Here is a 15,629-nt window from a genome sequence, read left to right as displayed (position 1 = left end):
TGCTGACCTGTCCAGGGTGACCCCGCCCTCGCCCAGAGTGAGCTGGGATTGGCGTTGCCCACAACCGGGAAACAGATAAGCTGTTGAAGATGAATTAATGAATAAAAAGCCAACTCATAGAGACCAACAAAGACTTCTTTTTGATTTATATGTCTGTATTATAGCTATGGTGAAGGAGAGATGGGAAAGTTAGGTGAGATAGACGGGATGATTTGCAGCAGAGGTGATTCAGACCTTAGCTGTTGCATTTAGGTCTAAGCCCTATCAGTACACACTCTTCCAAACAAGCCACGGGGTGCCCCAAGCTGTTAATCTTGACCATAAACTGTTAACTGAATTTTAATCTGTTTGGGTCATAAAGCAACAAAAATACCTTGTTTGGCTAAAAAGAACAAAGTGAATTCCTGCAAGATCTTGAGATGGTTGTGGCCCTTTGGTACAGTTTCACCTCCCCGCTGTAATAGCCGTTATGCTGGATGGCTCTCTGGCTCGGAGCAGACACCCTCCCGGGTTTACAGCCCACAACAGGACTCTGACCTGCATGTTCTCTCTCAGCACGCTGCCAAGGAACGGGCCTGTAAACTGTAGGGGGGGGGCCCAGTGTATGAACTGACAGGCGGCCTTTAGCACTGTACGGTTTATTACTGGTAGGGGTGGCTGGGGGCTGCAGGTGAGGGAAGGAGGGAGGGTGGGTGGATGTGTCGGGGGTGGGAGATTCATCACCAACAGTGGGGGCGTCAAGTTCTGGCATGAAGGCCAGTTTCAGTTTACCAGCTGCTGGGGTCAATGCAGCAGAACGCAAATAAGCAGACAAAAACAGGCGTAATTGTTCGCATGTTTTGAAGACATCAATACATGTAAAGACATGTTCACACATGTATATGCTACACTAACCGCCCAGCCACAACTACGCACACACACACACGTGTCTCGTCATACTGTTTCTCACCGTCTCTCCTCAGATGTAGTTGGACTTTCCCCATCAGATCAACAGTGAGACGATAAATATTCAGGAAACACGTGACAGTTTAGATCTTTCTTTCCCTCTCATATGTTACAACTTCCACTCTGGTAGGAAATACAACAAAACAAAATGACCCCGACATTTTCAGTAAACGCACAGGTTACATTTATTGTAAATGCATTTCACGCTTTGAAGAGCTGTTTTAGTGGACAAAAACTCTTGGGCTTTATTGATTACTCAGAATATGATGCCATGTAAACTGACAGATCAGCTAAAAAATATGCAGCTCAGCCTCAACGGAGAGGAAATCTGTCAAAAAAGTTTGGAAAAATGTAGATCACATGGAAGAATTTAAAAATATTCAAATTGAAATTTCATACAAATGTTATTTTGCGCCAGAGAAAGTTATTTCTAAAACATTTATGTGCTGCTTGTTCTCTAAAAATATTCAACTGTTATAACAACTATTGTCTGTTGCTAGTTAGAACTACACTAATAAATATGTCAACGGATTCATCATCATTGATTTGGTGATTGCAGTGAAAATATGCCTATACAACAATAAAGTTCTGAATGGAGTTCTTCATTTACAGTCTCCTGTAAATGTTGTTTTTTTCCCCTCCACTTTCATTTGAAATTGATTTGAAACATTTTCATGACACTGTGAAGACGTAATTATATAATACATTGGGGAACTTGACAGCCCATTGTTTAACTTTCATTTCGTCCAGCTTCTTTTAAAATCATCATTCACCAACAGAAAGGACCTGACAGGCCGCAGATATCTGTCAAAATGACATTAGGATCGGCCATTATTCCCATTTTTATTCACCACAGTGTTTCTTTTCTCCTATTGAGAGAACAATGGTGAAGTCTCAGCAGCCCTTCAATGGTTTCATCACAGAGCACGCAATAAATGTCCGGACCAGCCAGATGAAGACATGAAGCAAGCATTTGTGATGGGAGCCAATACAGATGACAAAGAGACCGCAAGTGAGAAAAAGAGACAGAGGTGCAGGGAGGGTGGTGGTGGTGGTGGTGGGGGGGGGGTGATGTGTCCCATTAAACAAAACACAACACTCATCTGACATATATAACAATATTAGTGCAACAACAGAGCGATCTAGTTCTAAATCTGCGAGTAAAAGGCGGGACATGGTGGAAGCTGCACACTGTGTGTGTGGCAGAAGAGGCAGACTACAAGAATGCGCAGAAGAATAAAAAAGGAGGAAAAGGTGACAAAGAGGATGAAATGGGATTGAAAGAGACAAAAATAGAGCAACAAAAGGGAAAACTAAGACAGAAGTGAGAAAAGCGAACAGCGGGAAAGAGAGAGAGATGAAGAGCAAGAGAAAGAATTCCCCTCAGACTTTCTCCTTGACTCCCAGCCAACACATTTACAATCGAGGAAGTCTCTACTGACTCGTTGCTGCTGCTGCCTCCTCCCCTCTCCCCTCCGCTCCCCTCCTCACCTCCTGTCCTCTCATGCTGGGACCCCCCTCCCTCCTGAGAAAGTGGAACTCCCTCTCCCCTCCCTCCTCCCTCTCCCTTTCCCTCTCTCCCATCTGAAGATTTAACACAGTGCAGACCATAGCTGGCCGTCACAGTTGTGCCCTGGATTGTAGCAGAGCGAGAGAGAGAGAGAGAGAGAGAGAGAGAGCGAGCAGTCCTCCTGTAGCCCGTTCGCTCACCACCATGGATGTCAAACTGCTGGCACTGATAGCTCTACTGGCTGTGGCCACACAGGCACCAACCACCTATGGTGAGTCCAGGAGTGGATCAACACGCAGATCATTATTTGGATTATTTTTCTTTATTTATTTATTATTACTAGATGTTCTACTAGTAAATTGAGGAAAGGATTGTGTTGCTTTGTGCAGTTCAGATGCTCGGATCCTTGAAACTGGCTTTTTAAGAGCTTTGTCATGTCTTCACTAATAACAGAGATTCAAGTCAGAACCTCCATTCCACGTTTTCATTTCAGTTTTGATTTGCCATTAGTCTTGACTTTGTCTCCTTTTATTCCTTCACACTGATAATTTGTTTGTTCACAATTTTGAATTGTTGCAGACTAAAATACAGAAGTGTAGGGCTGCTGGAGTTAATTGTAGCACTTTTATTCTGTTTTGTCACTGCCGATTATTTTCCATTTCCAAACAGTGAGTGAAGAGTAGACTTTTGATTGATAGCATTCCTCACTTTGTAAAATTGTTGCCTTAGATGGATATTAAATTTCTCGATTTCTGGATTAATTAGTCTTTGAATGCATTTTTAAAGAACAGAAAAACTGGAAAGAGTCTGACTTATCAAGCGTGGGGTTTTATTTATTCTGGGTTTCTTTTACTTTGGATTTTGGATGATTGCTGTTAAAAGATGATATTCACATCCCAACTGGAGTTTTTTTATATATATATGTAATATTTTGGCAACATTATTTTAACACTAATGAATTACATTTTTCATTTTTTGCTACATTTAGTATTTTGAACTGAAAGCATGTGTATGGAGTGCAGTTTTGACCCAGTACTAATCTCCCTTGTGTTCACGTTGGTCGGGGACAAATCGGGCTTGCCTTATGTTAAGCTTGTTTTTTTCGCCTCAGTAAGACCCCTGATTGCACATTAAAGACTTTGGTTTAAATGTGTGTATTTGTCGTTTTTCTTTGCTTTCTTTTCATTAGACTCTAATTAGAGATAAACACTGCAGCGGTGATAGCAGTGGATGCTCACTTGTGGCCTCGGTGCTGCTGCATGCTGCATAATGATCCCTTAGTTAGCATGAGAAAAGAGTCCGAATGGGTGTGAATCATTAGTCTGATATTACTGAGGATTTAGCCATTTGTGGCAGAACATTTGGTGTTGCATTATAAACATGTATATCAGTGGAAAAAGGAATATGTTTGTCTTTAAGTCATATTTACAGCTCTTGATTTAGTTGCTTTGGGTGTTTATAGGCACGTAAGAAGCTATTTTTTTTAAATGTCTCTAAAATGAAAATCAAAATCTGATTGGTCAGTTTTCATAAATTTGTGAAACTCATTACAGCTTTAATTTCCATTTATCTTTTCTAGTCAGTGTATTAATATTTAAGTGGAGACAATTTGGCTGATTTCATAATTCCTTTAAAGTTTTCCTGCAGGGTGTTGCCTTTCATCTTTGCACTGACATTTTCAGCTCTTTAACTATATCCTTGGAAATTACTGTTTTCTTTTTTTTTTCTTTTAGAGGCCAAATAAGCTCTAAACTACAATTGATTTGTAATTGCCTCTATTTAGAGTTATTCGTGTGCATCTGCAGCCCTGTGGGCGCACACAGACCTCCACGGCGGCACAGGGGAGATTTGTAATCATTTGAAGAATGTATTCAAGGTGATTTCCACAGAGGCTGTTGATGCCATCTGACCCACAAAGTGCTCGTTCATAAAAGAGAAGAATATTGGAAACTGAATGTTGAGGGCCCTTCTCCCCAAGAGTGGAGCGGCTGAATGCTCTTGGAGTGAAAAGCTAAATTCTGCATGTGTGTGCATGTGAGTGAGTGGTCAGAGAGGACTAATCTCTTTTTAATGAATACATTGTTCAGAGCTGTAGCAGGTAAACTCATACATTCCCATGCTTTTCAAGACTCGTTACAGTAGATTAAACATCTTTTTAATTTGCTATCTGAGAGCAGCGATGCATTTAATTGCAACTGAAATGGAGTCACAGCTAATTTGTGTGATTTTAATGTTGAAGATATATATTTTAATCCTCCCTTGGATCTTAAATGTGCTTTTAAATTGTAAAAAAACCAGGCTATTGAACTGCATCATCTGATTCAGTTCAAACAACGCAGCTGTTATGTTGTTGTTGTTTTTCTTAAGCCAATTTTTATCTCACATTACAGCTCATTTGTCACTTTGCTTGTGTGTTTGCAGCAAAGCCCATCAGTCTGGTTGAGCGGTGTTGGTGCCGTTCCACCCTCAACACGGTTCCTCAGCGCTCCATCAAAGAACTCAAGTTCCTCCACACACCCAACTGCCCCTTCCAAGTCATGTAAGTCAATTTATGAAATTACTGCAGTGATTTAGTTCAAGAACCAGATTGCCTGAGGAAAATGTTGATGATCGCTTTAACTATTTTGTTCATCTTTGTTGGGGCCATACTGCTCATAGGAACAGGGTGGAAATTAGTTGCTATCTTGTCTCTCCATCAGGAGCCCCATTTATGTGATCCTAGACATTTTTATTTCTTGCAATGGTACAAGGAGAATCCATTTGATCTCAGTATGTTTGCTTAGCTAAGAGTGAGTGTGATTTCCAGAAGCCTTTAAGTCACATAAAGAGAAACAAACTGAACAGCATTTCAGCTCAGGGAATCTTCAGAAGTGCATGTGCTGGCTCTGTATCAACTAATGCATATTTGCAACAGAAATCCACAAGTTATAGAAACATTCAATATTAATTAAAGGGGAACAAAAACATTTCTGCATATGGTAAAAAAGTGTTGGTTCATTCATTTACATAATAATGCAACAATGACCAACGATAACAAGAAGTAATAACGAGAAAAAGAAACGTATAAACAGGTCCACCCAAACACATCAGCGTGACAAATAGCAGTAATCCGAAGGTCTTAACATATTATTCTGTATTTTATTTCATTTCAGTTGTGCCTTGGAAAAAGAACACATTTTCATTGTTGACTGACTATCACATCTACATGATAAGCTGATAGTGTTTCTTTTGGCCCATCCATTTTGACCACCTTTGACTGTCTATAGGTGCATTTTGTGTGGTTTTTGAGAAGATAAACTTTCAGACTTTAAGTTACATGCTGGGTCTTTCATTATGTGAGCTATTTGTTCTTTCTGTCTTTTTTTCATGTAATCTTTTTCATCTCTCACTGTCATTTGACAAATGAAACCACACAAAAGCTTAAATGCAATCATTATTTAAATACTGCTTTGATTAGAGATGGAAGTGTGACGTATGGTGTTAATATCCTTCCATTATTTCCTGAATGAGAGGCCTGACTTTAAAACGACATGATCCACTCAGAAAGAGGAAAGCAGTGACGGCCAGAACTCAAGGGGGCAATTAATGTTTCGCGAAGGAAGCAATAATTAAAGGTCAAAGTGATTACCTTTGTATTTCTGCTGACCCCTTGTGTTCCTCATTTACTTTTTTTTTTTATTTCCTTTCAAAGTGCCCGAGAAACATTGAATATAATGTCAGTGGCCTGGAACGCATTAACTAAAGAGCTTCGTTCATTTGTCCACTATAGAAATTGGGCCGGCAGAAGCCTCACAGCCAAAAGGTTAAAGTCCGCGGGGCTTCTGCTGAAGAAAGGAGGAGGGGGGAGCTGGTCACTGTTAGAGAGAGTGACTGAATGGTGAAAGGTCAGAGAGGACACATTGTGCCGCAGCCAGGCCACAAACCTCTTTCGGACTTTCGGACAGAAAATTGCCAGAGGAGTCAAGAAGTCACCTGCAGAGCGCTGCTCCTGTAGCTCTATTGAGACAGATGAAAGATAGCCAGTAACACTATAGCTGCTTTCCTCCCGAACCTCCTTTCTCCCCCACTGCCTGTGTCCCACCGCGTGCCCTCATCCGACCCCCCATTCGCACACTCACACACACAACCACCCAACCTATCCCAGCATGCTGTTGGTATTAACTTGCTGTGAAGTAATTACTACCTGCTGCTTGTGGAACTCCAGCCCTCGAATTCCAGCCAAGTCAATTAGGGTTTAGTCTCTCAGTTGGCCATCCAGACAAGCAGACAGATAAACAGGATGAAGGGAGACACATCAAAACAGCAGAGGGCTCCTGAGCGGATGAGCTGACCATCCCTAGTAAAATAAAAGAGGATGGGAAGAAGGGGACATCCCCGGAGAGAAAGCAAACACAGATCCAGTTACTGAGCTGTTTGGCCTCCTGACTCACTTGTTAGTTTGAGGGCTTTAGGGCTGATGTTTAGATTGATGCTCCTGAACTCCTCTTTTAAGTTTAGGAGCCATTTGCTCATTTGCTTGTGCGTGCATCTAAAAGGGGGCGAGAAATAAGGGAGGTGGCACATTAGAGGGGTAGCACAGGTGGAGGAGAAGGCGGGGGTACAAATTGAATCAGGCAGCAGTTTGTGGTGGAGAGGAATGTGTTTAATTTGCAGAGTCGTGCGACAGAGAAATGGAAGGAGGAGTAAGAGGAGCAGTGAGGCGCTACACCTCTGAGCTGTTAACTCTCATGCACGACCTTTTGCCACCAAGGTGTGAGACCCACATGCTTGAAAGACCCCCACCCAGTTCCCCCGTACGGACCAGTCTCTGATAACAGGGCAAACCCTCTTCTAAATATTTGGCTGAGTTTTCTATCAACAGCTCAGACATTTCTCACAAGAACACACACTTAGTGACCAGAGAGCTGTAAATCCAGGCATAAAATCAATCTGACATCCTTGAACTAGAAAAAAAAAATTCTTGTTGTATCTATATTTAAGTCAGCAACATAAAAATATAAAAATCCTAGCACAACCTTACCACCTTAAAAGAAGTAAAAACTTTTTTGTGACAATTATAGAGCTTTTGCTTTCTTATAGGGTTCTTAATCTACACATGGCAGGAACAGAGAGCTGCAAAAATGACTGAAAATGCACCTTTTTATATGAGATGAAAGATGTAGCCCTTCATTACAGCCAGCATCCCTGTAAAACTGGGCCATTGAGGATTTCTTAAAACAAACCACATCGACCAAAATCTTTTGCCAGATACAAAGTCAGCATGAAACTATGTGTTAAGGCTTTCTGCGTGCTGCACAGAGACAGCTTTACAAGGCCTACAGTGTGGAGAGATCTGCGTTGTGAGCCACCCTCCCAGCTGTCCCTGAGTGGAAACAGAGAGCTGTGATTTTTCACCACAAACCGCAGGGTGACAGCCTGTTATGTGCACTTAATCCTTCGCTTTTCAGCTTGGATATGTTGTAGGATGTGCTGAGGTTTTTAGAGCTTAGCTGGGGTGTTGCTGAGCTGAGCCTTCATAAAACAAATCCAAATTTCCTAATGCATTGACTAATTTCAACATTTTTTTTTTATTTAATCTTATCATACTCACCACCAAATGATGAGCTATGACCCTTTTTTGGTTAGGAGGTACAATCTGTCAGCACTGTGTGATATATATATATATATTTACTTTTGACATGAAGTTGACGGCTTGTTAGACACAGTAATCCTCTGGTTTTGACTGGGATGTGTCGAATGATGTTTTGGGTTATCTGAGGTTAAGATGATCTTTTGTTGAAATGGTCTCTCGCAAAAATATAAACAAATAGTGACATTATTGTGATTTATGAATGAATTAATGATATACAGGTACATTGCACTTAACCCACGGCACCATTATTTGTTCAGCATTATGTACTTCGAAGTGATTAAGATCATAATAAATGCCTGGTGCCTTTAGGTTTAAAAGACCATCTCAGTGGTTCGTATCTTTGGGTTTATTAAATACAAATTACCCTTATTAAATGCACTGTTCACTAAAATATTGCATACACAGTTTTTTGTTCTTTTGTTAATTTGTTAATTTTCCTACAGTCCTTGCAGTCCTGTTACAGTCTGGTGTTTTGCTGTAATAAGTGCACCATGAAAGATGTCCAGGTTCTAATGAAGCCCATGATAATGTCCTCCAGTGCAGGACATGTCCTCAAAGCTGATTTATACAGTTTAGAGCAGACTGAAATACTTTTTTCTTTATTTCTGCCGCCCTCCTTGTGAAGTGTCGAAATTATAGAAGCAAACGTCCATGTGCATGCAAAATGGGAAATATGGCATCTTATTCCTTTCATTTCTCCCGCAGCGCCAAGCTGAAGAGCAACCGGGAAGTTTGCATCAACCCAGAGACCAAGTGGCTGCAGCAGTATTTAAAGAACGCCATTAACAAGTAAGAGAAACCTGCTCACTCTCCCTGCTCAGACACACTGACAGACACCGAAATGACACACAGCCCTCTTCACAGTTTACAGCTTCCAAAGAACTAATAAACCACTGTTGAAAAGTGTCCATTTCTCAGTTTGCCGCTGACAACTCCTCTCTGAAATCAGTGGCACAGTCAGTTGATGTTAGCAGCTGAGTTATTATCTGTGACATAATTAGCATCTAGTGAGAGGAGTAAAAAATCTGCCTCTGGTGTTTCTGCTTCTGCTTCCCGCTTTATGTAAGCATGTGTCTGAGACACAAAGCAAGGACTCCCGATGAACCCGCCTTTCATCATTTTCACCCTACACCTTCATAAGTGTTTTAACATAGCATGTACAAAGTATTTTTCACGTTATAATGCTCATTTATTGCACATCGGAGACAGAGTCGTCCTGGTTGGAGAGCAGCACTGTGGCCACAGAGTTTTGACAGAAAAAAGTGCAACAGCAGCTCATTCAGTTTTTAATGAGCAGCGTGGTTAAAATGTGTGCGGATCCTCATAAAAAAAATGTCCAACATGTCTGGTGCTGATTATCGCCAGGCTACTTCTTAACACACCATAAACACTTAAAGTGCACAATGTGAAAACAAACAAAATAGAGGATTCTGAGGAGTTACGAGTTATTGTTTATTGTGTTAGTAAGGGATCTGCGTGGATACACGGTGTTTTTAAAAGAAATGTAGTGTTATCACGGGAGTTGTCATAGATCATTAAGGATGGCATGTGGCACAGCAGCAAACAGTCTCCCAGACCAACACTGTCTCTTAGAAATAATGTTAAAACACAAATAAGCTACAACAGCAAGTACATCTGTCGGAATCTCTGGCTTGATTATACTCAGAGGCATTTTTGAATGAATGACCCTGATTTATTAACAGCCGCAGAGTGACCAAGAAGGAGTTGTGCTGTATGGAGGGAGAATGACGGTCAGAGCTCCAGGTCAAGCTTCAGGAAGGATCACGGTCTTGCTTTATGATAAATAAATATGAGTCTGTGTGAACCTTTTCCATTTTAAACGAAACCCAACCAAAGTGCCGTGAGAGCGTAAACATAACCACAAAGACGTTGAATAAGGCTGTAGTCACCTCAGCTGCGTATTTTACTGGGAGGTCAGGTTTTTGGAGGGAAAACAAACATGTCGTCTGTCAAGATTATTCTGATAAAGTATCAGTGTATTTACTCCTTGTCTAATCCAAAATGGAACATTTCCTCTGTACATTTAGAAAAAATCTGATCTAGTCACAATGTTTTGTTTCCTATCATTTTTTCAACTGTTCCAGTTTAAATATGCATCAACCTAATTTCTCCGTGACAGGGTCGGTCAGAAAAGGGATCACTGACATCTACTGTATCTGTGTCACTGTATGAAGGAAGTGGGGCATTCATCACATTTGAGGTTTTATATATAACATTATGAGATTATGATTAATAGTGCAGTTGGTTTAGTTTTTGACTTTTGTGAACTCTAGATGGGTTTGTAGATGGAAAGACATTTTTGGGGGGCCTGGCTGCATCACTGTTTTCGTGGTTTATAGTTACACATGAATTACTTTAACATGCTATGATGTTCACCAATACAGGACTGTTTGCCAACACCTGAGGGCTCTTAATGTGTCCATGACAGCGCTGCTGAGAACCACATACAGTCTATTAAGCAGTGCCCTGTTATTCATATTCTCAGTTAGAGGAAAAAAAAAAAGTATGGTTTTTCCTATTACTTTCTGAAAGGAATCACCTTTGACGCCTGGTTCCTCAGCACTTTTTTTCTCGGGTGGCAAGCATCATATTTATGTGTAAGTCAAAGGAATTCAGATCACTTGCTCATGACAGTCAAGTCCTTCATTCAAGAAAAAGTACAAAAGTGGTAGAAGCAAAATGTCCTTGCAAAAATTATAACAAGAATTGTTCATAAAAAACACTTTGCAGATATTAGACTAGACTGACAATCCTGATGATTCAATGCATAAGCAGCCTTTTACTGCTGTAGTTAGTTAAGGTGGAGCGCTATTAGGTAGAGCAGCGGCTCCCCACCTACGGAGGGTCATCAGATAAATCTTCACCTTCAACCATTGACCTTTTGTTGTAAGCTTCACCAGACATTAGCAAGTTCTAAAATAAATTGTTACAAACTGCAGCGCATCAGTGAATCGTTGGTCTGGATTTTTAGTTTATAGCAGCATATTTCAACAATCTGTGCCTCTTTCGTATGTGTAGCTGTTTTCAGTCTCATAAATACGTATCCTCTAAATCTCTCTCCAGGGTGAAGAAAACCAGAAGACGCAATAGCAAGAAAAACTAAACACAAGGAAGACATGTGAGCCATGAGGCCTGTGTCGAATCTCTATACCTCCCAGTCACTGCTAAGGATGCATGAACGCACGCTGTATTTATCTGCTCACCTTTCTGGACTGCTCGCAGAGCCAGCACTTCACTGCCAAACCATGTCATCCCCAGCCCCACCACCGATCCCTGCGGACGTCCTCATAGCCATCCCAAGACCCTCTGCGTCAGCACCAAAATCACCTTTGAGTGAAGGGATGCATGCAGATGTCAGGTGTGCGTATAAAGAGTTTGCTGCGCAAGAGGCATGAAAGAGAATGTGTGTGTATGTTTGAATGCACGTCACATGAACTAACTCTGGATATCTGTCTGTACATAGTTTTCTTTATTACTTCACACAGCTATAAGGAAACAAAACCTTTCTGTCTCATACACAAGCTTTTCTGGGTAATCCTGCATTCATGGCCTTGGCTGGTCTAAAAGCATATCAGGAATTCACGACAGTGACAAAACGGAATTTAAACGTATCCAAGCATTAAAGGATTTGAAGAGTGAATTCTACTTACCTTGAATTATTAACGTAAGTAGATTTCGCTCACCCTTATCTTCATAGGAATAAATATAAACGAGATTATGGTGAATGTGGCATTACTCCAAAGGTGAGGGGGTTATGGGACAGACATTGAGGCTGGTCAGTGGGGTTAACCAATCAGGGCAGGCCATGCTACTACAGGTCTTACATTGTCTTTCAGCTTGCTGCAGGAACAAAACAGAGAAGCTGTTGAAGAGACACGCACTGATCTTATGGTGCTATATATTCATTATAATGGGTCAGACCCTTCAACATAATTGTATCTCATTGTTTATGTTATGCAAGATTTCAGACGGGATGCTGCGACTTCTATGTCCTATATGACACACAGTTACTGTTATACCGGTCAAAAAATACTTAAAGATCTGTTGTTGGAGTCTGATGTGAAAAGTGAAAGTGAAATGGAAAGTGGATGATATGCAAAGGCCATACTGTATTGATACAGAGGATGAAGAGGTGGAATCCAACAGTCATGCAGCTTTTTCGCTGATTGAACATATCAGCCAAAAAAATAAATAAATTCAGTTAAACGTGAAACATGAAGAAACCTGTGAAACTAAAATAGCATAGCTTTCTATTTCATTTATTTTTTTAGCAAGAGAGGATTATGATTCAGAATAGTTTCTTATACCTTTTCAAAGAGGCTGAGTAAATGCATGGTCTCATGACAATAGAGAAATGTAACAGCAGTATTTTCATACCAACACCTGTCCTTGGTAGGAATGAAAAGCTAATAAACTGTCACATCGAACATGAAGCTGAATGATAAATGTTGCAAAGGGAATATTCACGGTGGCAAAAAGAAAGTTTTTGATAATCCTTTTTTATATGTATTTGAGCCACTTTATTATCAGATGTGTCTTTTATATGCAATGGTTTTATTTTTATATTGTGTGTATACATTTTACTAAATAATTTTCTAATGCAGTGTACAGCAGTAGAACAGTAGTCAGTAGCTACTAAAAGAAGGCTCCCATGAATTGCTAAGAAAAACAGTATTAAATTTCATGCAAGCTTTCATGCAATATTTATCCTGTATAAAAGCCTATTATACACAATATGCAACAAATTCCAAATTAATAAAACACTATCTGGTTTTCTTAATTTTCTTCCTTTTTAATTTTTTATTTTGTTATACTTTGAATGCAAAAATATGCCAAATACGATAAATGTTGGCTGATTCAACACGGACCTGTTTTGTGGCTTTCCAAAAGTAAAAATAGAAGAACTGGAGACACAGTTATTGAAAACAAAAACCCCTGTCATTGCACAAGTCAGGAACATATTCAGCTGAACCCCCTATTTGCCCCTGTTGAACACTTGACATATGATGTGTCAATAGAAAAAAAGAAAAAAGAAAAAAAAAGGAGAGCCAAGTGACAAACATGTGCTTTCAATCTGAACCTTCCCAGCATCCCTCAGGCTGCCATTCAATTTCACTCAACTGCTGCCACGCTGCAAAATTGGAGCCTGTTTTTCTTCCCCTAACATTGTAATGAAAGTCCAGGTGGTTGCAGTAATTGCTAAGGTTGTTTGTTTTGTGTTTGGTTTATTGTATTCTGTCTTTGTGCCGACTGATTGGTTTCAGGTGATAAAATGATCAATTTACAGCTTGTAGTGCAATAATCCTGGAAGTTTAATTTATTTCCCATTAATTTAATAGAAGTTAATGGACATTCATTTTATGTTATCAGACTAACTTGTTTACCAATAAGACTGTGTAGTTACTTTTGTAAAGTTCAACCTATTTAATACATAATGCGAGAATTTGTTCATTAGCAGTAAAAAAGTTATCAGATTAAAAAGTGGCTCTATTAAATTAATGGGAAATGTGTTTAGCAACTGTTAGCAGTGTTTATTTCCCAATGATTTATGTGATGTGATGTCAGATGCCTTTTTAACACAAAGTAATTAGCTGTGCTAGACGGACTGAAAGGGAATTTCTGTAATACTGTTGTCCCATTTATGTTAGTGCCACTCTCCCCCATAAAACATCTACTATGATTAGCTGTATCAGCAGAACTTTACCATCATACATGTTTGTTCCCAAAGCTTTGACGGGAAAGGCGTGTGACAGCGAATATTTCAGACCAGACGATTTTACATGGCAAGACACATTCAGGTTCACGTTTACTCGACACTTGTTGCTTTCGTGTTTAGTGAGAACCCGCGTTCGTCTTTGGACCCCAAAGCAATGTGAAATGACCCTATTTCTTTTGAGGCAGCTTCTTTCCTCATATACATGAACTGTATTAGAGTATTACCCTGTCTATTTTCACTGTTTGTAAACCAAGAGGCAGTATTTTAGCCATGATACTCAAGGCCTTTAATAAAGTCATTTGAAATAAAAATGTGTTTGTCTTTATTTGCGGTCTAAACTTTAGTTATTTAAAACATTTGAAGCAAATTTTTTAATACAGCAGAATTCACAGACACAACGTGGACAGACTTTTCTCAGAGTTAGAGCAAATAGTGCAGAGCACTGTTGCCTCACAGCAAGAAGCTTATGGGTTCAATTCCCGGCCTGGGGCCTTTCTGTGCTGGGTTTGCATGTTCCCCCTGTGCCTGCATGGGTTTCCTCCCACCGTCCGAAGACATGTTTAGGTTACCTACTGGTTGTCCGTAGGTCTGAGTATCAGTGTGAGTGGTTGCTGTTCTCTATCTGTCTCTGCGTGTTGTCCCTCGCCCAGTGTGGGCAGCGATTGGCTTCTATGACCATGAAACGGATAAGATGGATGAATTTATGTAAAAATGAATTCAAATTTGAAGTCCAGATAGGATGGTGGTGTTTGGCGGGACGACACCGGCGTGGTGGGCCTGCTGTGTCGGAAGCTCCTGTGGACTGAATCAGCTGATGGGAGAGCAGGTTGTTGTATGAGAGCGTGGAAACAAACAACCTCTTTGGTCGTCCATGTTGGAGACATCACTAAGCACGCCATCGTGCTGCAGAAACACACATCACCAATTACACATGTTCGGCTGTCTACACCGGCTACGCCGGGAATCAAACCGCCACATTCTGATGGGGGGCACTAAGCACTAAGCCACTACGTTGGAGCATACGCTGTGTTACTGACTCTGAACCTTGCTAGCATAACGTTAGCTTTCTAGCTTACAACTGAACCAGACGCTCATGTTTCTGTGGCCGCAGCATCATGAGGGAAGTGAAAGGAGCGGACTCGTTTCACCGCTTCTATGCCAGAAAAACGTTGAATGACCTACCTTCAGGATGATTTAGCCGATCCTGCCTCAATTACTCCTAACCACCATTGTCATCTTCTCGGGTTTTGGGGGACAACGAAGCGCATGCGTCCTGTATGCGTGGCACAATGCGCATGTGCAACGTGCATATCCAATGACTATGAAACCGAACTGTCACATGGAACTGCTTTCTTTGAAGGGATTAAAACCTGGCAGTACCACACTTCGAACAAGCTAAGCTACCAGACCACACAAGCTCTATTTCCGCGAAGGGAAGTAAAACTTTGGAGCTTTTAGTCTGCAGGTTGTAACAGAGAAGCATGGCCGTTGAAGCAGTCTGGGACTGTGTTTGAAGAGTCACTTTGAGACTTAATGAATAAGTCACCAATCCACTGTCAAATTGAAACCTATTCAGCAAATCTTTTTCCAGTAAAGCAGTAACAAGGACAGACACATGTAAAGCTAATTAACATCCATGTGTGATATTTTAACACCTGAGATTTCAGATGTATTCATCTGTGCTAGTTCACTTCTGGACCCCAGCACCAAGGAGCCCGCGTAGCTTTATAAAGCTGTCAGTCTTAATACAGTGGAACAATGTAAAGCAGATTAATTTCATGGTACAGCTCTCACCTCTGACCTCT

General features: G+C 40.7%; 1 protein-coding gene across 1 annotated transcript; it reads left to right on the top strand.

Annotated features, from left to right (window-relative positions):
• The first annotated feature begins 2,559 nt into the window (after positions 1-2,559).
• On the top strand, positions 2,560-14,129 carry cxcl12b (chemokine (C-X-C motif) ligand 12b (stromal cell-derived factor 1)). Its single transcript, XM_029499969.1, has 4 exons — positions 2,560-2,726; positions 4,877-4,994; positions 8,793-8,876; positions 11,172-14,129. The coding sequence occupies exons 1-4, from the start codon at positions 2,660-2,662 to the stop codon at positions 11,209-11,211; spliced, it is 309 nt and encodes a 102-aa protein (XP_029355829.1). The 5' UTR covers positions 2,560-2,659; the 3' UTR covers positions 11,212-14,129.
• The last annotated feature ends 1,500 nt before the right edge of the window (positions 14,130-15,629 follow it).

Source organism: Echeneis naucrates, chromosome 1 (genome assembly GCF_900963305.1).
Source record: "Echeneis naucrates chromosome 1, fEcheNa1.1, whole genome shotgun sequence".
NCBI classification, from domain to species: Eukaryota; Metazoa; Chordata; class Actinopteri; order Carangiformes; family Echeneidae; genus Echeneis; species Echeneis naucrates.
Note: the sequence above shows the minus strand (reverse complement) of the source record. Positions and strands in the feature narration are given on the sequence as shown.